The sequence below is a fragment of the Saimiri boliviensis genome, chromosome 5, assembly GCF_048565385.1.
Source record: "Saimiri boliviensis isolate mSaiBol1 chromosome 5, mSaiBol1.pri, whole genome shotgun sequence".
NCBI classification, from domain to species: domain Eukaryota; kingdom Metazoa; phylum Chordata; class Mammalia; order Primates; family Cebidae; genus Saimiri; species Saimiri boliviensis.
Window position 1 is genome coordinate 62,003,734 of NC_133453.1, and position 25,745 is coordinate 62,029,478.

General features: G+C 39.9%; 1 protein-coding gene across 1 annotated transcript in view; it reads left to right on the forward strand.

Annotated features, from left to right (window-relative positions):
- PDE11A (phosphodiesterase 11A) overlaps positions 1-25,745 on the forward strand; it is a 392,053-nt gene that overhangs the window by 156,453 nt on the left and 209,855 nt on the right. The window contains exon 5 of the mRNA XM_039469872.2: positions 1,988-2,052. Within this exon, the coding sequence (XP_039325806.1) occupies positions 1,988-2,052 (65 nt within the window). The remainder of the gene's footprint in view (positions 1-1,987; positions 2,053-25,745) is intronic.

The window sequence follows — 25,745 nt, forward strand, 5'->3', positions numbered from 1 at the left end:
TACTAAACACGTTGATCTAAAGCAGGCATCCCCAAACTTTTTACACAGGGGGCCAGTTCACTGTCCCTCAGACCGTTGGAGGGCCACCACATACTGTGCTCCTCTCACTGACCACCAATGAAAGAGGTGCCCCTTCCTGAAGTGCGGCGGGGGGCCAGATAAATGGCCTCAGGGGGCCACATGCGGCCCACAGGCCGTAGTTTGGGGACGCCTGACCTAAAGGAAATTAAAAGGCTTTAGACTTGAGTCCCCTCAGAACGAAGAACTTTGTAACCTTTTCTTGTTCCTCCTCACAAGTACAAGATGGAACTCTCTTCCATCCCCTCCCTGAAATTTTATCAACTAGAGAATATTATCTCATATCACAGGAAGGAAGACTGAGGAATGTCCCCATGCCCAGACAGACTTTTCATCTGTTCTTCTGAGGATACTCTGAGAGATTACCTGGAGACTTTATCTGCATAATAAGATAAACTTTGGCCAGATGCAGTGGCTCACACCTGTAATTCCAGCACTTTGGGAAGCTGAGGCAGGTAGATCACCTGGGGTCAGGAGTTCAATACCAGCCTGGTCAACATGGTGAAACCCCGTCTCTACTAAAAATACAAAAATTAGCTGGGTATGGTGGTGTGCCCCTGTAATACCAGCTACTGGGAGAATTACTTGAATCCAGAAAGCAGAGGTCAAGATCAAGCCACTGCACTCCAGCCTGTGTGACAGAACAAGAACATTCCCTCCATCCCCCCTGCCAAAGAAGATAACTTTGGTTCACAGTGAAATTCTACCCCTTACCTTCCTGCCACTTCCTCCAGAGCTCAGAGAAACTTTGTCTCTGGTCATTGTTTTTTGGGCTCATCTAATTCCTCTGAAAATGTTTTCTGCCCTTCAAAATTGCCTACATTCCCCATCCATCTCCCCTATAAAGAGGATGCAATTTAAGCTTCAGCCATCTGGCTCTTCTTTGAGTCTCATATTTTATATGGCTTCTGTGCTTCTCCACATTAGTAAATTTGTATGCTTGTTCTCCTGTTAATCTGTCTATTGTTAGTTTATTTCAGCAAACCTTCAGAGGGTAGAAAGAAAGATTTCCCTCCACCCCTACAAGGGCCAGAAATAGTGCCTTTCTCACTCAACATTTGTAGTGTTGTTCAAAGAGCTACCACTCTAGCATCAGTGAGAATTCCATTCATGCCAGTTGCCTTATTTAATTGTGTAAAACTGAGTAAGTTTCTTAAAAAATTAGTGGTTAGTTTCCTCATCTACAGACTGAGTATAAAAACCTCTACTTTACAGAGTTATAATAAAGAAATAATTAAAGAAGCTTCTGCTGTAGGACCTAGTTTACAGCATAAATTCAATATTAGCTAGTAACAAGAAAAACTACATTGACATTTTCTGTTCCCATAAATCCCCTCTCAACATAAGTTTTGGTCAGCTCTTGAACTGATATGCTAGTTTCACTGGAGAGATGAGAGATGAAGCGTCCACACAAGAGTGATTATTGAAGAACGTGGCTTCCTCTTTTTTACTTTTTAGGTGGTGGCACCACAGAGTTCACCTGAGAACAAGGATGAGCCAAGTTTAATGATGAGCTAACTCCCGGACCCTGGGGTTGACAGAGGGCATCTTCTTTGAGGGGTGTTCTGTCCCTACGTGGGTCTCTATTTATGTTGATTGGGTGTTTATTTAAATATTCAAAGGAGATTTTCCTTTACCTGAACTCCATAGCTCATTGTACACCTAATTGTAAAAATATGTACATGTTTAGTGAAATGTATTAAAACTTTGACAGTGTTTGCTTTGTAAGAAATAAGATACAAAAAGTAGGATGGATACTCCTCTACTTTCCCTTGGAAGTTCTCCATTTGAAATCTCTCTTTAATCTCCAATTATTATGATCACTATAAAGATGAAAATGTTTATTACATTATTTTAAACTTCAATGAAGCTTTAATTGACCTGGATGTATTATCTTTCTATGTGACAGGTGGTGAAATTTACCAAGTCCTTTGAATTGATGTCCCCGAAGTGCAGTGCTGATGCAGAGAACAGGTAGGGCTTGTGGGGTTCATGTTTGGCTTTTGATGTCTTTGGTCATTGGTGTTAGCAGCATTGCATAATTCTTAGAAGATAGTAGTAGTTCTTTATGTTAACAAGTACAACCAAATATCACTCTTCAGTATTTCAGGGCTTAAATTAAAACTATAGCTTAAAAATAAGTGCATATATATTTAGCTTGCAATCAGTTTTTAGGGCCAAATTTTAGTACTTGTAATAGGATTAAAATATTGTTGAGCTTATAGTCTTCTTTTCCATGAATCCTGTAAATTTTGTTTGCTTGTTTGTTTTGTTTTTTAAGATGAAGTCTCACTCTGTTGCCTAGGCTGGAGTGCAGTGGCATGATCTTGGCTCACTGCAGCCTCTGCCTCCTGGGTTCAAGTGATTCTCCTGCCTCAGCCTCCTGAGTAACTGGAATTACTGGGATGCACTACCATACCTGGCTAATTTTTGTATTTTTGGTAGAGACAGGGTTTTACCATGTTGGCCAGGCTGGTCTTGAACTCTTGACCTCAAGTGATCTGCCTGTCTTGGCTCCCAAAGTGCTGGCATTGCAGGTATGAGCCACTGTACCCAGCCACTTTGTAATGTTTTGAAATAAATCTTAAGATATTCTGCCGACTCCTGAACTTCAAATCCACGTCATTTAGGTAAGTTAATATGGAGTAGTACTGGAGCAAACCTGTTTTCTTTAAGCCAACAGTTTCCATTTCTCTTTGCATCACGTATTTGACTAAATCTTCTAATAAATAAAGGAAAATTTTGGATAGATCCTAAGTGTATGGACAACCTATTTTTCTGCTTTATTTTGGCCCTTTGTTTCTCTTCCTCCCTTTTGTTTGCCCATATTTGGCCAATAACATCCTTTTGGAAAAAAGACTGAAGGTTTCCAGTAATTTACTTTTTGTTCTCATTGGCATTTTTGAGGCTATAACAGGGTAGAAGTGAAGATTGCAAGTAATCTGTGAATTTCTCTTAGCTTTTTACTGCCTTGAATAAGAGCCATGTTGCTACAAAAATTCCCTTTGGTTGCCTCCAGAGGAAGTGTTAATAAAGAGTGAAATTAACCAAAATGCAGATATGGGGAAAGAATTGTTAAGCACTCAGGGCAGTATGATGATGATCACAATGATGATGACATTGGTACTAAAATATATGCAACTTGGATTTTTCTTAATGCTAAGTGTTCCATGTAGTATGCTAAATGATGTATAAGCATTTAATCCCCAAAACAAGATTTTTAAGTAGGTGTTTCCCCCATGTGACAAAGGAGAAAACCAAGGTTCGTCAAGTTTAAGTAACTTGTTTGAGGCCTCACAGCCACTAAGTAGTAGCCACCAAGGACAAGATCACCTAGATAAGACTCTTCCGACCCCTGAATTTGGTTCCATAGCTACACGTCATTTAAAATCTGGTAGTTGATCTCATTTGGTGAATACCTGTTGGGTTAATGCTTCCCGAATCTAATGGGTCAATCAGAATCAGGCTTAGAAAAGTTAGTAGAAACTAAATTCTCAGGACACACGCTGAGAGATTCTGATTCAGTACTTCGGAAGTGAAGTCCTAAAGATCTATATGATCTAAAGGCCCTCTGGGTAATACCTATTTCAAGATGTCATAGTCAAGAGAAATTTGATTTTTATATCTATCATTACCTTTAAATTCAAAAAATAGAAACAAGTAAATAAAAATAAAAAGTAAATTACTTTTTATCAAGTGCATGAAGTTTAAACGGGGCCTTTGCTACATACTCTACAACTCCATTTACAGGACATTCTTAAGACGTCAAAATTATAGGAAAAGAAAGCAAATCAGTAGTTTCCAGGGGCAGGAGATGGGGAGAGGGGTTGACTTCAAAGGGGTAGAGGGTTGTGATGGAACCATTCTGTATATTGCTTGCAGTGGTGATTATACAACTATATTTGTCAAAATTTGCAGCAATCTACCCAAAAAAGGGAGAATTTTACTGTCTGTAAATAAAACCTTAAAATGGAAATTGAAATGGCAAAAAGAGGTCTTTGGTAAGAGGTTTTATATTCATAAAAATGAATTTTTTGTTCACATCCATGTCTATGTTCACATCTATATCTTTTTACCCTTTCTTTCTTTTTCTCCCTCTTGTTTGTTCATATTTATGTTCACATCCATATCTAATACCAGCTAATCTATATGTAACAAAGATATTTAAGCATAAAAAGTTACTAGTGGTATATTCAACAATTTTCCTGAATAGAATGTTGTAAAACAACATGAAATACAATAGAAAAATATCTATTCATGCCGATTTCTTTAGCTATTCATGACCTCATATAAGTTCTGTCTCTCATATATGAAAAAGGAAAGCTTTATTGAGTTACTAAAACACAACATTTGAAGTCCTAATGCTTCAATACTGTTTTTTTTTTTTTTTTTTTTTTTTTTTTTTTTTTTTTTTTAAGACGGAGTTTCGCTCTTGTTACCCAGGCTGGAGTGCAATGGCACGATCTCGGCTCACCGCAACCTCCGCCTCCTGGGTTCAAGCAATTCTCCTGCCTCAGCCTCCTGAGTAGCTGGGATTACAGGCACGCGCCACCATGCCCAGCTAATGTTTTGTATTTTTAGTAGAGACGGGGTTTCACCATGTTGACCAGGATGGTCTCGATCTCTCGACCTCGTGATCCGCCCGCCTCAGCCTCCCAAAGTGCTGGGATTACAGGCTTGAGCCACCGCGCCCAGCAATACTGTTATTTTTTATGCTGCTGAACATGTTCTCATAGTCACTTCAGAGTTAAATACTTCTGTTTTACTATTATTATTATTTTTAATGCTGAGAGAACTTCCATGTCAAAATGAAATGACCCAAGACCTAGACTGCCCTTGGCAAACTTTCTGCTAATAAAAGAAAGAAAGGTCAGGTTTTCTTTAAAGAGACATTTGAAAAGTGCCTTTGAACTTTGCCATAATGAGGTAGTCTTATTCATCATTCTATTTATGGCTTTTAAATTAATGTAGAATGATCATTTATCTCAGAAGACCTTTCCATCATTGTCCAGTAATTTTCCTTTTGTAGAAGATGTGGGTTCCTTCAGTCATTTATTGGAAGTTGAAGGAACCAAGACCAGTGACTCCAGAATTTACTTCACCAGTGACATGGAAAGGACATTGAAATGGGCTATGAGTCCACAAATCACAGCCTGATCTCACAGCCTGATCTTTCCTTTAACCTTTCATCATTTAACATTTTAGATACAGATGATGCCTAGTCTATTAGATGCTTCAGTCCTCTGAACATCAGTCAGAGTTATAATAGTGTAGTTTTTAGAAGACAGTTCCTGTGGCTCCTTGTAACAATGTTTCAGGGTACTATTTTAATGCTGTTGAAGTCTGGTTTGAAGCTTGCTGATTTTTATAGACAGTCCTTGAAGACTTTTTTTAATAAAAACCAGTTTTTGCTGGCTCATCACTTCTGCTTAGTGTCTTTTGCAGCTTTGTCATTGCTAGTCTCCTGGTGGTCTCCATGCAATGAGTACCAACCAATTCAAGAGCTGGGAATGATTTGATCCATCCCTCTCCATGAGGTGTGTGCATCTGTTCTAGGACATCATTGGTAACACCGCAAGTGACAGGATTCTCACTATGTTATGATAGACTTCTTGCATTTATCAGAGGTTCTAGTAGCTAGAAAGGCATTTTATGTTGAATTCTATTCCTATAACTTCTATCTGTTTGTTCTAAATTTGTTACTTGGAGACAATTATTCCTTCCTTTGACAGTCATATGTTGAGTACCTACTCTATGCTAGGTGATAGGGCTGCACAGTTTTTTTAAATTAGTGGTCTCTGTCCTCAAGGATCTCGAGGCCAATGAATAGTGGTGGGAGTGGGTTAAGAATATAATACAAACATAACCAGATTTCACCAGGCCTCCAGACTATGGCTTTAAATAAACAGAGTCACATTAATAGTTATAATTTATATATTTGGCTACTTAGGAATTTATCCTATGTAGTATAGCATAAGACCTCTAGTCCCTTGTAAAAGCCATCCTTGAAGTATTACTGGAGTTTCTAAGATTTCTTTTTTTAGAGACAGGATCTCACTGTGTTTCCCAGGCAAGAGTGCAGTAGTACAATAATAGTTCACTGTAAACCTTGAACTCATGGGCTTAAGTGATCCGCCCATTTCAACCTCCCAATTACTTAGGACTACAAGTACTTGCCACCACACCTGGCTAATTTTTTTTTTTTTTTTTTTTTTAAGACAGAGTTTTGCTCTTGTTGCCCAGGCTGGAGTGCAATGGCGTGATCTTGACTCACTGCAACCTCCTCCTCCCAGGTTCAGGTGATTCTTCTGCCACAGCCTCCTGAGTAGCTGGGATTACAGGCATCCACCACCATGCCCAACTAATTTTTGTATTTTTAGTCCAGACGGGGTTTCTCCATGTTGGTCAGGGTGTTCTTGAACTCTTGACCTCAGGTGATCCACCCTCCTCAGCCTCCCAAAGTGCTGGGATTACAGGTGTGAGCCACCACGCCCGGCTAGTATTTAAATTATTTTGTAGAGACAGGGATCTCACTGTGTTGCTCAGGCTGGTCTCAAATTCCTGGGCTTAAGGAATCCTCCTGCCTTGACCTCCCAAAAGTGCTGACATGGGCCACCATGCCTTGCCCAAGATTTTTTTTTTTAACTAATTTATCACTGACTCATCATTTCTTCCAAGTTGTCACCCATGGCCACGACAGAGCAGTGTCCTATGATGTGGACTTCCTTGCCACTCCAGAATTCCCATGGGCATAATTGCACTCCTTATCAGTGCTGTGCCACAGCTCCCCAGCACTGTTTTTAGATGCACTGGTGACCTTCACGAATCTGGGGAAGGCTGGAGGATTTGTGCAGAAATGGGAAGAAGGCTCACTTTTTCTTCCAGGTGTCATAGTCTGTTGCCTGGTCCCTCAAAAGCCCTGAGTATACCCCATTTTTTTACATGCCTTTTAATTCCTAAAGCTTTTGTTAGCTGTTAACCTACAGAGATCAAGTGCACGTAGGGAGAGGAATACACAAGAGAAAAAATACAGGACAGAGTGCTTGAATGGCCTGAATGTTAAACTTTTATGAGGACACAGTACTTTCCCCAAGTTCCCTGGTTGATTCCTGGATGATTCCTGTCCTTTAGAGAACCAGTACACTCAAGGAATGATGAGATAATCTGGTACATTTCAGAATAATAAGGAGTTAGAACTAAAAGAGGTTCTATTTCCAGAATGAATACTTTTTCACTAACTGGGAAAATACAGGTATTTGCTTCATGAGCGTATGGGAAGAAAAGGAGCCAGCTCTTAAGGTTGGTTAATATCAACAGAAACAACAGGACAGTATTTCTGAGTTTCACTGTGTGCTAAGTACTGTACATGAATTATCTCACTTTTTCCTATATTACAGATAAGAGTTAAAAAAAAATGTCCAAGATAACACAGTAAGTTATAGAGGCAATATCTGAAACCCAGTTAGCCTTGCCCTCGCACTAATCCCCTCAGCCATTACATTTATTATTTGAAAGCAGATTACCAGGAAAATTCAGTAGAATTTCTGAAAGAGCACAATGCCTAGCACATAGTAGTTGATCAATGATTTGAAAGCACTTTTTTCTTACACTGAACATGTTGAAAGTCAGGATGGTATCTTACTACCAGTGATGTCTTAGTGGCTGTTGGTGACATAGTTGTTTCCTGTGCATGTGCAAATTTGGTCAGAGCTGTTTTGTGTTGTCACTTCAGTTGTGTAGTGTATGTTGTTGGTACTACACAGATTGGACTTAAATGCTGGTTAATATGTCTCCAATGAGATTACAGTATGGTCTAGCATTTAAATAAAAAGTTACTGTTTTTGCAGAAAAACATGGAAACAGGAAGTGGAGTGTAAATTTGATATTAGTGGTGAAAATATTTATTTTTGGAAAACTGGTCCCATTTCTGTATGTTCTTTCAAAGCAACAATGAAGGAAGAAACTCCCAAGAATATGAATTGGAGCTATGTTTTGTTACTGAAATACATCTACAAGGGTCACTTAACACGTGCCAAGTTACGCAACTGAAGGCAGAATACATTACCAAAGCTCTCACAATAAATGAAAGAAATTCCAAAACAAGAAGAGGCTGATATAATCAAACTCTTGCATGATGCAGGACTGTTACTAAGATGTGGAACATCAATTTGTCAAAATTTTTCAACTGATTGGAAACTGCTTAATGTCTAGTGATATGCAATTCAATTTAGGAAAAACTAGGAATTTAGTCAAATTGGAAATGCTGAGAAAACCTCAGTGTCCTTTGACATGCCTGCCAATTCCAAGAGTACAAAAACAATTAACACTGAAAACATAGATGACACAATGTACAGCATTTCAGTGTGATGTCATGCATGATGTCATGGTCAAAACTTGTCACCATATTTCATTTTGAACAGCAATATCAAACTAAGTGTGGGAGGCAGAATGTTGCCACCTGAGATTCTCACCACTTGTCATATATTCACATTGCATTGCAAGCCAAAGAGATTACAGAGATAATTAAAATTACTAATCAATTGATGTTAAAATAAGGAGATTATTCTGTATTATCTAGTCGAGTCTAATGTAATCACATGAACCCTTAAAACAGAGCCTTCTCCCAGTTGAGGGCACAAAAGAAAATTGAAGAGGCACAACAGAAGGGAAAAGTCAGAGATGTGCACGAGCAGGATTCAACACATGTTGCTGGTTTCAATATAGACGGGGCCAGATGTCAAGGAAATCTGGACCTCAGTCCTATAACTGCAAGGAGTTGAATTCTGCCAACAGCCTGAATGAGCTCCATTCTTCCCCATAGCATCCAGAAAGGAATGCAGGTCTGTCAATTCCTTGATTTTGGTCTTGAGAGATCCTAAGCAGCAAATCCAGCCATGTCATGATGAACTTGTGACTTCCAGCCCTCTGAGATAATAAATAGGTGTTGTTTTAAGCTGCTATATTTATAGTAATTTGTTATGCAGAAATGGGAAATGAATGCACTTTTAGTGTATGAGTTTGAACCCATTCTCTTATGAAAATGAAATTGAAGTCAGTGCTATTATCTTGTGTGTGCACTCATGCATGTGTGCACGTACACACACACAGAGATGAATGACAGGTGAGCTGTTGAATGAGTGGTATACAGCCATGTGGAAAGATGGCCAGGAGTCTTACTTAACCTTACAAGTTATGTTACCTGTTGATGCATTTTTTAGACATACATCTACACAATTAAAGAATTTCTAGTGGCAAGACTGGTCATTAGCAACCCTTAAAATTGCAGCTAACAAACCAAGGAAAGACCACTTGAGGAAGGAATATGAGTTTGGTTTTATCTAAAAACCCTCCAATGACATCCACTAAGTTCAATAAATGATGACATCAAAACTTACAGGAGAGTGTCAGCAGAAAGAAATTTCTAGAGATGAGAGCAGAGCACTTTTAAAGATACATGCTACATCGTTAATATCCTGATGGCTTAGAGCAGGCGTCCCCAAACTTTTTACACCGGGGGCCAGTTCACTGTCCCTCAGACCATTGGAAGGCTGCCACATACTGTGCTCCTCTCACTGACCACCAATGAAGGAAGTGCTCCTTCCTGAAGTGCGGCGGGGGGCCGGATAAATGGCCTCGGGGGGCCGCATGTGGCCCACGGGCCGTAGTTTGGGGACACCTGGCTTAGAGGATAAGATCTGTGAACATTGATGACTCTGAATTGAGAAGTGATTCAGAAGAGTGACATTCTTTATTTTCCTTAGTGTATAATCAACTTGTATAGTTTTACATTTTCCTTCAAGAATGATATATGATAGAATTCATATCTAATCTGAAAGATTTTTAAAAATAAGATTAGAATATTCTAAGTAATACTTCATTGTCTCATAGCATTTTTTTTCTTTTAGTGATTTGACAACAACAGTGCATCTTACAATTGATACTATCATAGATTCAATGACATAATATGACCCTAGAACCTCTTTTTTCCCTGTGGCTTTTCCACCCCTTAGCTCATCTACATATCCCCCCAAGAGTACATACACCTCAACTTTGAGAAGCACCTAGAGAGTTTATAGTTTCTTTAAATTTTAAGATTAGACAGCCCTGTGACTTTTCTCAATATTAGTTTTCTGCATTGCATTTTTTAGGTTAGAAAAGTGAAACTTCTGTTTCAATGCCTTATTGATTTTTATTTTCTTTACACATTTGTATGGAATCTAGTTCTGCGAAACAGATTACCCCTTCTAGCAAATGGTTTGCAGCCATTCCTGACTTCTCTGCAACTCTTCCTTTAGATTTCTGGCCACCGTGACCTAAATCCTATCATTTTTTAAAAAGGGAATTGACTTCCACGAGACATAGCTCTAGTGAGACAAACCATAGGATGAGCTCTGTAGTTAGTCCAAGGGTCTCTTAGCAAGACTCCCAGGGGTGTCTGGGTTACCATTCCTTGTCTTTGTCCAGCAGCAATGATACATTCAGTAAATAACTTGGAATAGACTATATTAGCCTGTAGAGAAGAAGCATGATGAGTGAGGATTTTGTTTACTCCTGAGTGTGCTATGATTGTACTCTGCAATCATACTGCACTTTTATTTTTTTTGAGACAGAGTCTCCCTCTGTCATCAGGCTGGAGTGCAGTGGTGCAATCTTGGCTCACTGCAACCTTTGCCTCTGGGGTTCAAGCGATTCTCCTACCTCAGCCTCCCAAGTAGCTGGGACTACAGGTGCATGCCAACATGCCCAGTTAATTTTTGTATTTTTAGTCGAGACAGGGCTTTACCGTGTTGGCCAGGATGATCTTGATCTCTTGACCTTGTGATCTGCCTTGGCCTCCCAAAGTGCTGGGATTACAGGTGTGAGTCACCGTGCCCAGCCCACGTTGCACATTTTATAACTCTGAGATGTACCTGGCTTACATGAGGTGAAGTCCAGTACCTAATCAGATTATGAATATGATTCTGGGCCTAGAGGAACGTCTCCATGCACCAGAAGGTTTTATGTGACTCACCCCACTTGGACATTATCACTCAAAAGCATACAACCCTGATGAATCTTTTGGGAATCAGAAATTCTGTTTCTACTTTGAAGAATGTTACTAAATGTCTTTATGTAACTTCTGGCTGTGCCAACTTTATTGTGTATCTCTTAGATCATGACTTTCAAACCTTTTCTGATGCAATCCATGACAAAACTATGCAAACCTAGGCAGCATATGTAAATCTACACACAAGTATACACATATATATCTAAGACAAATATGTTATGAAACTATACTTACCTTTACTATGTATCTATATTCTGTTCTATTCTTTTACAAAAAAAAAACCAAACTAAAACATCAGCTGTCGTGACCCACAAAATAGACTTCATGATGTATGCTTTGTAGTGACTCACAGTGTGAAAAACACTGCTTTAGACTTACAAGGCTTGTCTGATTTGCCCAAGCAGTGCTTGTGGCTTCAATCAGTACCTATATTGGTTATTATTAAATATAGTGATTGCATGAAACTGGTATTTCCCAAGCATTCCAAGAACTACTTCACTCAAATACATATTATCCTTCAAATTAGACACCTTGGAGAGTGGCTTGTGTGTGTAAGTCTTTCATACATCTGTTCAGTACAAGTGAATACAGTGTATCTCTGGAATCCCAGGAACACATGCAGACACATTTGGTCCTACCAAGGCCTTTCAGCTACCTTCTTCAAGTTTTGTACTGTAGTCATTCTTAGACATACATTCATGTGTCACTTCCTTGCTCTCCAAAGAACATATGCCAATATTAGATGAGCAAAAGGTTTTTCAGGAGAAAAGCTGTGAAGGCTAAAGAGAGCAGAATCAGCAGTAGATGGGGAGAGAATCTGACCATGGTGCTCTTTGGAAGAAGAGAGACAAGTAAGGAGTAAATATGAAGCGTTTTTGGTCATGGTGTGGTTTGGAAAAAAATGCTGCCTGGCCAGTGAGAAGTCCTGAGCAGAATTTGCCAGTTGGAGAAATCATGCATCCACGGGAGTGACCTAGTTCCTACCCTCACCACACTCAGTCATTGGCAGGAAACAGCTCCAAGGGAAGCTTAGACCCAGAGGCGGTCAATCAGCTCTGCTTCCTGATAAGGTTCTCTTAAAGAGATGTGAATGGGGCATCTCCATGGCCACAGCATTTTGGTGGGCTGCTCAATAAGTATCACTTGAGTATACTAATTATTCTTATCTTTAAGTATTTTTTTTTCTTGAGATGTAATTCACATACCACAAAATCAACCTTTTAAGGTGTTCAATTCAGTGGTTTTTAGTATATTCACAAGATAGTGCAGCCATATCACTGTCTGTTTCTGGAACATTTTCATCACCCCAAAAAAGAAACTCTACCAATTAGGAGCCACTCCCCTCTCTTCCCTTCTCCCAGGCCCTAGCAACTGCTAATCTACTTTCTGCCTCAGTAGAATTGCATCCCCCTCATTAAGTTTTTTGCTCAGCTTCTTGTTAGCTGCAAGTGTTATCACCACCTGAAGCAATTGCCACGTTAAACAATTGCTGCTGACTTTCCCCACAAAAATCACTGGGGGTAAAGGCTGTTCTCAATGAACAAGCTGTGAGTCAGGTCAAATAAAGACAAGCTCTGGAAATGGAGTTTTCCATGAAACTGCCAAACAGGTCAAATAGTGACACTTACCTGGGTATAGAGCTCTTGGGGAACTCCAAACACATTTTTCCTCTGCAAATGGCTGCTAGGCTGCTGATTTTCACAGCTACACCAGAGATGGAGAGAGGGAGATGGAAACAAGGTAAATTAAAAAGCCATAGATCTTGCTGTTTTTCCTGAGATTCAACTATAGTTGAATAAATACTCATTGGATTGTTGCAAGCCTTTGATTAATTTCTAGAGATCTGAAAAAGTTGATTTTGACGGTTTTGCTAGTATTCTCACTGCTTTTATGGAGAAACAAATTTTTAGTGATCTACTCTGCCAGTTTGGAACTTCTTTCCTCATCTCTTTACTTTTTCTTTTATTTCTCTATTGTCCAAGGTAATAGGGAATGTAAATCAAGTTTCCACACTGATATGAGACAAAATTTTTCCACAGTATATAATGAATGTCATATTTTTTCTATTTTCTTCTATGTGGATCTTCTTTCTTCTACTATATCTCTTGTAGGTGTTTTGTGTTAATAAAAATATGCTACACATTTCAATGTCAAGGAAACGAAAAAAACCTCTGTAACATTAAAAAATTAAAACAGCACCGTCACTACCACCACCAGTCATCTTGGAATGTAAGCAAGATTTGTGTTGCTATGTAACTTCCTTTAAGCAAGGACTTTCTTTTTAACTACTGTCTAGTATATTAAGGGTTGCGGAACCTCATTTTGCCAATAATTAATGTTGTCAATTGATGAGCAAGTGATCCAGATAACCACAGAGGTTCATTGCTACTCCCTTTCAGTTGTCTGGCAAGGAGGTAGCTGAACAGGTCTGAATTAGCTCAAGGGAAGACAAGACTGGTGCCAGAGGCTGAACTCTGAAGCTCCCTTTTGGTGTCAAGGGCACTTTGTTTACCAGGAAGCTTCATTGCTACAGAGTCACCCAGATATTTTCTGCCAACTTTTCCTAAAGAATATGCAGAGTGTATGAAGTTGGGGTGATCCAAGGAAACACTATAGGCTTGACCTAAACACATCCCTCAGGGAATCATGTTGCTTTGATATTTCTGGGATTGCATATTTTCCCCCATAATAACGCTATTTTATAAATATACAGCATGGTACTAGTGAGGTGTGTGTCTGTGCCCCTTTTGCATGATATTAAGAACTAAACTTCAGTGAAGGAGAGGAACCCCTACTGAAGTTGTATATCCTCCAAATTCATCTTAATAAGCTCAAGGAAATGTATTTTTCAAACATCTAGTCTTTACCTCTTAAACATATGTAATTTCCATCTTTTCTTTTTCATGGCTTTGAATATGAAGACTCAAATGCTCTCATTACCCGTATTTATTTCAGACCAATGAACTTGTCACTCTGGTAAAACTGTCACAGGTTAGAATGAAAGCTATAAAAATGTTCCATGAACAACAAGCCACAAGAGTAAGTACTGAGATCAAGCATAATAAAGTAGCCTATATAAGTCAGCTGTCCCTCAGATTAATACTATGCAGTAAACAGAATTATGGCAATTTAGAAACCTTAACTGTTGGTTTTTATGTTTGACTCTCTTGCTTTAGTAGGTCTCTCATTTAACATTCTTTAATTAATATTCTAACAAATTGAATCTGCTTCCTTTCTGTGTGTGTGTGTGTGTGTGTGTGTGTGTGTGTGTGTGTGTGTGTGCAGGACTTGTTGGGAAGGTGGGCCCTCAATCTAGAGATGTATGTGTATGGAGGTGTCCACAGCACCCTCACAGAGAGATATTGTGGGGCTACTTGAAACCTCCAGCAGGATAGAATCCAGACTGCTCCATTATCACCAGTTTTGCCAGGTGGCACATTTTCTCCTCAGTACTTCTCCAAATCTGATAATGATGCCACAGTCAAAAACATTTAACATCTTCTTTACTGCCCAGGAGTTAAGCAGTTAAATAGAACATGTCTCACCTTGGTGTTTTTAATAAAAGAAAAATCTTTGTGACATAAAGAGCTGATATTTATTGAGAGCCTTCTATTCTCTATGACGTCTTCAACATTTTATTATTTTATCCTCAAAACAGCCCTGAAAAGTGAGTTTTATTTCCCTTGTTTTCCATTATGGAAACTAAAAATGAGAGATGATAATACAATTATCTGTAATCTCAAATACAGGAACTATTGGCAGATTTAAACGATTTTTTAAAAACCCCAGATTTATTCAGCTGTGAAATAACCAGGCAGTTGTCATGATATGATGCTAAATGGTAGATACCAACCACTTACAGCAATGCCATCTGACATCCATGTGAGAGTTGCAACCCCACAGTGATACCAACTTATTATAGGGTTGATAAATTCCATCATTCTCATTGCAGAAGTTAGGAAATTAAAGAGAAAATGTGTTCTTTGGTTACCATGCCTTAATTTCTGATAATACAGAATACTTAAAATGAGAGGAATGAAGTGTCCTCAGGCAAGACATTAAAGCAAGTCTACTAAGATCATGGTAAATTTAGCAGCTCCTGCAACTTAGAGCATCTTCTCCTACCACAGGGTAAGAGCTGACAGGCAGGTTCTGCTTGTTAATTACATTCTTTCCCATTACTTTTTATGACTAAAAGACTTGTTCGATAACCTTCAAAGATATACTTAAGCCATTAGAAGATTATTAATGTCCCAAGACCTGGGTGTTCAAGACTTTCCTGCTGAGGTCCTAGCTTTGAGTCCCATTGGTATTTACTTAGTTCCCTAATCTCCTAATTAAAAGACAACTTCAAAAAGCATTGCACAGCTGGAGGCTTCAGGAAGGATTCCAGGGATAGACAGGCTGACCTGAGTGTGGAAAAAGTAAGGAATGCAGTTTCTTTTTGTGAACCCAACCTCAGATTGACCTCTAGTCAATGAAACAAAATGTCAAATACTACCATATAGATCAAAAATCAATATTTGGTTTGCAAAGCAAAAAAATTAATCCATCCCAAATAGTTCTTTGAGTTTCTGACTCTTTGCCTCTCTGGCTCCTAACCCTCACTGGGTAACACTCAAGCTGTCAGAAGGGCAATTGATAGTCATTCCTTGGCCATGAGAAAATATGTTGTGTTTATGTTGAAACTTTCAGTCCCACCTTGAAATCTATTTTTAGTTAATGGTCACAGTCTTCGCTAATGACCACTAATGCATCAAGGGTTGTATGTTAGTTCAGTCTTGAAAATGGTAAATTTGAGGTGCTCAGGAGAAAGTCTCCAGAAAGTACTTAGGTACATAGGGAAATCTGGACTCTATGGGCTGCTGATACCATCTGTATGGGAAACTAATACTGCCTGCTGTGGGAACTAAATGATGAGAACACATGGACACTTTGAGGGTAACAATGCACACTGGGGCCCACTGGAGGGTTGGGGGTGGGAGGAGGGAGAGGATTAAAAAAAATAACTATGTTTACTGGTCTTAATACCTGGGTGATGAAATCATATGTACTGACACATGTTTACCTATGTAACAAACCTGCACATCCTGCACATGTACCCTGAACTTAAATGTTTTAACAAGACATTTTAAAAACAAAAAACAAAAAGCGTCATCTATATGAATGTAGTTTTGGAGCTTGTGCATGGAACCACACTATACATGTATCTATATATACGTATCTATAGATACGTATATATATACACATATCTATAGATATTGATATAGATATATATATACGTGTATATATATACATGTATCTATAGATATAGATATATAGATATCTATAGATATCTATATACGTATATCTATATATACGTATATATACACGTATTATAGATATCTATAAAAAAGTATATATAGATACATACGTATCTATAGATATATACATACGTATCTATATATACTTTTTTTTTTTTTTTTGAGATGGTGTCTTGCTCTGTTGCCAGGCTGGAGTGCAGTGGCGCAATCTCGGCTCACTGCAACCTCTGTCCGCCTCCTGATCAAGCAGTTCTTCCGCCTCAGCCTCCCAAGTAGCTGGGACCACAGGCATGTGCCATCACATCTGGCTAAATTTTTTTGTCTTTTTATTAGAGATGGGGTTTCACTGTGTCGGCCAGGATGGTCTCGATCTCTTGACCTCGTGATCCGCCCGCCTCGGCCTCCCAAAGTGCTGGTATTACAGGTGTGAGCCACCACGCCCGGCCCGGAACCACAGAATATATTGGTTGGCATCTTCCACAGTATCCTTATTCATCACTTTCACCATGTATCCTAAACATTAGCTCTATTATTTACTATACCAAAACAGAAAACCCCACACTTCTAAAGTTTTACTCATGCTATAGTATTGTCTGAATTGCTTTTATCTTCTTTCTCTTCCAGAGAAACTCTTACTTGTCCTCTAAAAACCACCTTAGACCAACTTCCACATCCTTCCATTAGGGCATTTATCACAATTCATCATCATTATTATGAGCCCCCTGAAGGTATACCCCTTTAGCTTCTGCTCATACCCCTTTCTGTATAAGTAGGGGCTAGGCTAGGCTGACATCCATATGAGGATGGGTTTCCCTGTGCCAGCTTCTTTCAACAAAAAGGAAAAGATCCTTATTGTTCACTTAATATGAGATTTGACCCACTCCTGTCCAGCACTTAGTAGAGGCCAAACTAGTGGTCATTTTTGGAGTCCTCGGAGTTTGTGGTGAAGACATCTAAGTAAACCCTTACATTGAGAAGAGAAACATCAACACAAGCAGTCTAATGATTAGCACTGTTTTATTAAGGTATTTTGTCTTTTAATATAGAGACTCTTTTTTTTTTTTTTAAAGTAATGCTGAAGGTAGTCCTTTTATTTTCACATAGTTTTCTGTATTTGAACCTTCAGCTAAAACAGGATTTTCAGATAATTAAAGATGTTGAAGCCGCTTGTTCTGGGGGATTTTATTTTGTCTGTTTTGCTTTGCTTATATCGATTTACCTCCTACACAACTCTGCCACTTCTCAACCCTGAGGTTTATGTCTACCTCACCAGCCCTCACTTCAGGGGCAGCCACATTTCAGGAATTATGTGTCTTCTGTAATAGAGCAATTCTCTTTTATCCTTCCACAGTAAATATATTTGAGCTCATGAAGCTCCCTTTGAAGTCAGTTTGGGTCTCACATTTGGAAGCAAGATACCACTGAGAAGGACCTAAATTACATTCCTTTATATGAAACTCACTTAAAAATATATGTTTTCTTATACCCTTTTTTTTCTAGCAAAATAACAAGATAGAAGATTTCTTTACAATTAGAGTGTTATTCCAAAATGAATCCTGAGCTTACGGAGGTCTACTTTTTTAGAGAGTTAAAATAAGCTATTAAGTGGTTAATCATGGCCTCTTAAGGAAGTTTCACTGAAGTTCAGGTGTTAACTATATTTCTTTTACTTTTCTCAGACCGTTTTTTCAATATTTTTTTTCTGTCTGCTATTTTTTTCCTTTAAGTCAGAATTTAAAAAAATATCCCCACTGTAGGGATCAAAATGGTGTTGTAGCTTGAATGTAAAAGACCTATTAAACGTGGACAAATGAATTGGTTTGCTTTTTTAAAAAAAAACGATCCGACTTTCAAGATGGCTGCCTAAGAACAGCTCAGGACTTCAGCTCCCAGTGAAAGTGCAGAGGGTGAGTGGACGCCGCATTTCTAGACGAACTCTTATTGCCCACAGACCAGGAGATACCCAGGCAGAGGGGTCGCCAGCGTCGCAGTCCCAGCCGGTGCGGCTGTTTTGGCCCCCGCGGGGCTGATTCCGCCCGCGCGGCTGCTGTGACCACTCCCTGTTGCTGCGGTTCTCCGTACAAAAGCCACAGGTCTGGGAGCCCTCTTAGCTGGCGAGCAGAGCCTTGAGACGGCAGAATAGCCCATTCATCTGAAATAGCGAGCCAGGCCAGGAGATTCCTAGGCAAAAAATCCGCCAGGAGCCGCGCCGCGGTTCGAGCCGACTCCGTGAGTCGCAGCACGGGAGATCCCAGCGCCTTTTCAACAAGCGACCGGAACGCGGGGTCGTTCAACTTAAAAGAAAAGACTCTGAGTCAGGGAGCCAGGTGATCAGGCTCGGTTGGTCCCACCCCTCCACCCCCAACAACAACGAAAACAAAAACAGTAATTGGAAACCCTCTGGGTTGAGCCCTTCAAACCAAGCACAGCTGAACCCGGACGGTCCGGCTCCGTGGGGGAGGGGCTTCCGCCATTACTGAGACTCTCCACCGCTACGGAGGCAGGCTGCCGTTGCCGAGGCAACCTGCCGTTGCCGAGGCAACCTGCCACAACAGAGAGAGTCTGCCATAACAGAGGCGGGGCCACAATTGCCCAGACAGTTCTAACTACGCCCATATAAAAAGGACTACAGGGAAGAGCTCAGGGCAGCTGGGCGGAGCCCACAGCAGCTCAGCAAAGCCCCTGCGGGCAGGCAGAGGCTAGGCGTGCTGCTAGCTGGGCGGGTCCGACCTGAAAAAAAAAAAATCAAAAAAGGCAGTAGTGCAACGGAAACTCATAAAGCTCCAACTCCCTGGGACAGAGACAGACAACAGGTGGATAAACCCACAAAAATGGGTAGAAACCAGCGTAAAAAGGATGAAAACTCCCGAAACCAGAACACCTCTCCTCCTAAAAGTGATCACAACTCCTCACCAGCAAGGGAACCAGACCGGATGGAGAAGGAGGGTGATGAAATGACAGAATCAGACTTCAGAAGATGGGTAGTAAGAAACTACAATGAGCTAAAAGAACATGTTCTAACCCATCGCAAAGAAAATAGGAACCTTGAAAAAAGATTGGACGAACTGCTGACGAGAATGGACAGCATAGAGAGGAGAATAAGTGAATTGATGGAGCTGAAAAACGCAACACGAGAACTTCGTGAAGCATGCACAAGCTTCAACAGCCGAATTGACCAAGCAGAAGAAAGGATATCAGAGGTCGAAGACCAACTCAATGAAATAAAAAGAGAAGGCAAGAACAGAGAAAAAAGCGCAAAAAGGAATGAACAAAATCTTCAAGAAATGTGGGACTATGTGAAAAGACCTAATCTACGTCTGATAGGTGTACCTGAATGTGATGAAGAGAATGAATCCAAGCTGGAAAATACTCTTCAGGATATTATCCAGGAAAACTTCCCCAACCTAGCAAGGCAGACCAATATTCAAATCCAGGAAATACAGAGAACACCACAGAGATATTCCTCAAGAAGAGCAACCCCAAGGCACATAATCGTCAGATTCACCAGGGTTGAAATGAAAGAGAAAATGCTAAGGGCAGCCAGAGAGAAAGGTCAGGTTACCCACAAAGGGAAGCCCATTAGACTCACAGCAGATCTCTCAGCAGAAACCCTACAAGCCAGAAGAGACTGGGGGCCAATATTCAACATCCTTAAAGAAAAGAACTTTCAACCCAGAATCTCCTATCCAGCCAAACTCAGCTTCATAAGTGAAGGAAAAATAAAATCCTTTGTGAACAAGCAAGCACTCAGAGATTTCATCACCACCAAACCTGCTCTACAAGAACTCCTGAAAGAGGCTCTACACATATAAAGGAACAACCAGTACCAGCCACTCCAAAAACACACCAAATGGTAAAAAAGCAGCAACACAATCAAGAATCTGCATCAACTAACCAACAAAACAGCCAGGTAGCATCAAAATGACAGCATCAAATTCACACATAACAATACTATCCCTAAATGTCAATGGACTAAATGCCCCAATCAAAAGACACAGACTGGCAAATTGGATAAAAAGCCAAAACCCATCAGTGTGCTGTATCCAGGAAACCCATCTTACATGCAGGGATACACAAAGGCTCAAAATAAAGGGATGGAGGAAGATCTACCAAGCAAATGGAGAGCAAAAAAAGGCAGGAGTTGCAATTCTCATCTCTGATAAAATAGACTTTAAAGCAACAAAGAACAAAAGAGACAAAGAAGGACATTACATAATGGTAAAAGGATCACTGCAACAAGAAGAGCTAACGATCCTAAATATATATGCACCCAATACAGGAGCACCCAGATACATAAGGCAAGTTCTTAATGACTTACAAAGAGACTTAGACTCCCACACAATAATAGTGGGAGACTTTAACACCCCATTGTCAATATTAGACAGATCAACCAGACAGAAAATCAACAAGGATATCCAGGACCTGAACACAGACCTGGAACGAGCAAACCTAATAGACATTTACAGAACTCTCCACCCCAAATCCACAGAATATACATTCTTCTCAGCACCACATCACACCTACTCTAAAATTGACCACATAATTGGCAATAAATCACTCCTCAGCAAATGCAAAAGAACAGAAATCATAACAAACAGTCTCTCAGACCACAGTGCAATCGAGTTAGAACTCAGAATGCAGAAACTAACTCAGAACCGCACAGCTTCATGGAAACTGAACAACTTGCTCTTGAATGTTGACTGGATAAACAATGAAATGAAGGCAGAAATAAAGATGTTCTTCGAAACCAATGAGAACGAAGACACAACATACCAGAATCTCTGGGACACATTTAAAGCAGTCTCTAGAGGAAAATATATAGCAATGAGTGCCCACATGAGAAGAAAGGAGAGATCTAAAATTGACACCCTATCATCAAAATTGAAAGAGCTAGAGGAGCAAGATCAAAAAAACTCAAAACCTAGCAGAAGACAGGAAATAACTAAGATCAGAGCAGAACTGAAGGAAATAGAGACACAAAAAACTCTTCAAAAAATCAATAAATGCAGGAGCTGGTTTTTTGAAAAGATCAACAAAATAGACAGACCACTAGCCAGATTAATAAAAAAGAAAAGAGAGAATAACCAAATTGATGCAATAAAAAACGATAAAGGGGATATCACCACAGATTCCACAGAAATCCAAACCATCATCAGAGATTATTACAAACAACTCTATGCACATAAACTAGTAAACCTGGAAGAAATGGATAAATTCCTGGACACCTGCAACCTCCCAAGCCTAAACCTGGAAGAAGCCGAAACCCTGAATAGACCAATAACATGGTCTGAAGTCGAGGCAGCAATAAAGAGCCTACCACCCAAAAAAAGCCCAGGTCCAGATGGGTTCACAGCTGAATTCTACCAGACATACAAGGAGGAGCTGATACCATTCCTTCTGAAACTATTCCAGACAATCCAAAAAGAGGGAATCCTTCCCAAATCATTTTACGAGACAAACATCATCCTGATACCAAAACCCGGCAGAGACTCAACAAGAAAAGAAAATTTCAGGCCAATATCCATGATGAACATAGATGCAAAAATCTTCAATAAAATACTGGCAAACCGATTGCAACAGCATATCAAAAAGCTCATCCACCATGATCAAGTAGGATTCATCCCGGGGATGCAAGGCTGGTTCAACATACGCAAGTCCATAAACGTAATCCACCACATAAACAGAACCAAAGACAAAAACCACATGATTATCTCAATTGATGCAGAGAAGGCTTTTGACAAAATTCAACAACCCTTTATGCTAAAAACCCTCAATAAACTAGGTATTGACGGAATGTATCTCAAAACAATAAAAGCTGTTTACGACAAACCAACAGCCAATATCATACTGAATGGGCAAAAACTGGAAGCATTCCCTTTGAAATCTGGCACTAGACAAGGATGCCCTCTCTCACCACTCCTATTCAATATAGTACTGGAAGTTCTAGCCAGAGCAATCAGGCAAGAAAAAGAAATAAAGGGTATCCAAATTGGAAAGGAGGAAATCAAATTGTCTCTATTTGCAGATGACATGATTGTATATCTGGAAGACCCCATCATCTCAGCCCAAAATCTCCTGAAACTGATAAACAACTTCAGCAAAGTCTCAGGATACAAAATCAACGTGCAAAAATCACAAGCATTCCTATACACCAGTAATAGACTTCAAGAGAGCCAAATCATGAACGAACTGCCATTCACAATTGCTACAAAGAGAATAAAGTACCTAGGAATACAACTAACAAGGAACGTAAAGGACCTCTTCAAGGAGAACTACAAGCCATTGCTCAACGAAATAAGAGAGGATACAAACAGATGGAGAAACATTCCATGTTCATGGTTAGGAAGAATCAACATCGTGAAAATGGCCATACTGCCCAAAGTAATTTACAGATTCAATGCTATTCCCATCAAGCTACCAACGACCTTCTTCACAGAACTGGAAAAAAACACCTTAAACTTCATATGGAACCAAAAGAGAGCCCGCATAGCCAAGTCAATTCTGGGCAAAAAGAACAAAGCGGGAGGCATCACACTACCGGACTTCAAACTATACTACAAGTCTACAGTAATCAAAACAGCATGGTACTGGTACCAAAACAGAGATATAGACCAATGGAACAGAACAGAGGCCTCACAGGAAATACAACATACCCACAACCATCTGATCTTCGACAAACCTGACAAAAACAAGCAATGGGGAAAGGACTCCCTGTTTAATAAATGGTGTTGGGAAAACTGGCTAGCCATGTGCAGAAAGCAGAAACAGGACCCCTTCCTGACACCTTACACCAAAATTAACTCCAGATGGATTAAAGACTTAAACATCAGACCTAATACCATAAAAACCTTAGAAGAAAATCTAGGCAAAACCATTCAGGACATAGGTGTAGGCAAGGACTTCATGACCAAAACGCCAAAAGCAATGGCAACAAAAGCCAAAATAGACAAATGGGACCTAATCAAACTCCACAGCTTCTGCACGGCAAAAGAAACAGTCAGTAGAGTGAATCGGCAACCAACAGAATGGGAAAAAATTTTTGCAGTCTACCCATCTGACAAGGGGCTGATATCCAGAATTTACAAAGAACTAAAGCAGATCTACAAGAAAAAAACAAACAAGCCCATTCAAAAATGGGCAAAGGATATGAACAGATACTTTACAAAAGAAGACATACAGGAGGCCAACAAACATATGAAAAAATGCTCATCATCACTGGTCATCAGAGAAATGCAAATCAAAACCACATTGAGATACCATCTCACACCAGTTAGAATGGCGATCATTAAAAAATCGGGAAACAACAGATGCTGGAGAGGATGTGGAGAAATAGGAACACTTTTACACTGTTGGTGGGAATGTAAATTAATTCAACCATTGTGGAAGACAGTGTGGCGATTCCTCAAGGACCTAAAAATAGAAATCCCATTTGACCCAGCAATCCCATTACTGGGTATATATCCAAAGGATTATAAATCATTCTACTACAAGGACACGTGCACACGAATGTTCATTGCAGCACTGTTTACAATAGCAAAGACCTGGAACCAACCCAAATGCCCAACGATGATAGACTGGATAGGGAAAATGTGGTACATATACACCATGGAATATTATGCAGCCATTAAAAACGATGAGTTCACGTCCTTTATAGGGACATGGATGAACCTGGAAACCATCATTCTCAGCAAACTGACACAAGAGCAGAAAATCAAACACCATATATTCTCGCTCATAGGCGGGTGTTGAACAATGAGAACACATGGACACAGGGAGGGGAGCACTACACACTGGGGTCTGTTGGGGGGAAATGGGGGAGGGGCGGGGGGTGGGGAGGTGGGAAGAGATAGCATGGGGAGAAACGACAGATACAGGTGAGGGGACGGAAGGCAGCAAAGCACACTGCCATGTGTGTACCTATGCAACAATCTTGCATGTTCATCACATGTACCCCAAAACCTAAAATGCAATAAAAAAAAAAAAAAAAAAAAAAAAAAAAAAAAAAAAAAAAAAAAAAAAAACTTTGGAAACATTTGAATGGTTTCTGAATCAACCATTAGTCTTCAATAACAAGTGAATGTTGTTAAGAATTCTATGCCATTTTTTCGTGTTATGCACCAATGTACAGCTAATGTCTTGGCTACACACACACACACACACCCACCAACATTCACACCAGAATTCACTTGCATGAGGAGATTGATAAGGGTAATTGTTTGCTGAAAGAAGGAGTTGGTACATGATTACTCCTCTAATGTGGATGGACATCCCAGCCCTACCCTCTGTGTCTACAGAGAGGGGTATGGGCAAAGGCTAAAGAAGCTGTTTAAATAGGAAACTTGTGACAGTGTCAGCACAAGCAATATGGCATTAGGGCCGAGGCACCAAAATGCTGCATAGAGCTTGGCAGACAGTATTCTTCCCTTATTCCATGAAGCTTTGGCATTCTGGGAGCTATTGGTCAGGCTCCCTCAAGTGATTTCTAAGCAGTAGGCTTTAACAAGGGGCTTTGAATGAAAGAATAAGTATCCTCAAAGATTGGAAATTGGGGAGGAATCAGAGGTGTCTATGGTCTTAGCGATTATGTACATGGCAAGTAAGAACCACTGAGTTGACATGAACTCATATGCACCCATAAGCTTTGGAGACCTGAAGTAATCAAGGTGTAGTTGTGTTTCCAAACAGCAGGGAGTCTATCTTGGTTCTGGCCCAAACTGAAAATCTTAGTATTGGATTTTAGCCTTTGATATCTCTGGTGGGAGGTTTTGGACTCAAGAAAATTGGTTAATTCAACTTTGAATATTAATTTAAACTTCCAAAACCTTATCAAAAATAAGACCTATTGGGAACTATCACTACTGACCTTGTTGGTAGAAACAGGGTCTAGAATGAAGGAGGTGGTCAAACCCCCTTACTCCTACTCAGACCCCATGGAAAGAACTGTGTACTGGACTGGGTTTCATACTCAAAAGGACTATTAACAAGGGGACTACATCTAGGACTGGCATGGTACGGATAAGGAAGGCATGTCACAAGAGGAGTAACTGAAGGGATTGGAGACAGGTGGGAGAAGAACGATGTTAGGGGGACAATCATGGGGGACATGTTAATTATTGCCAAATATTTTGAGGGCTGTCAGATAATGAGATCCATGCTCTGTGGCCACAGACCATGGAACTTGGAACAAAGGATGATGATTATTAGAAAGTAAACTGAGCTGCCACAAAGTATAATGTAATATATGACAGGTATTGGGTTTCCTGTCACTGATGGTGCTCTGTTTGAGATTACATGCGCACTTTTCAGATGTGTTGAAG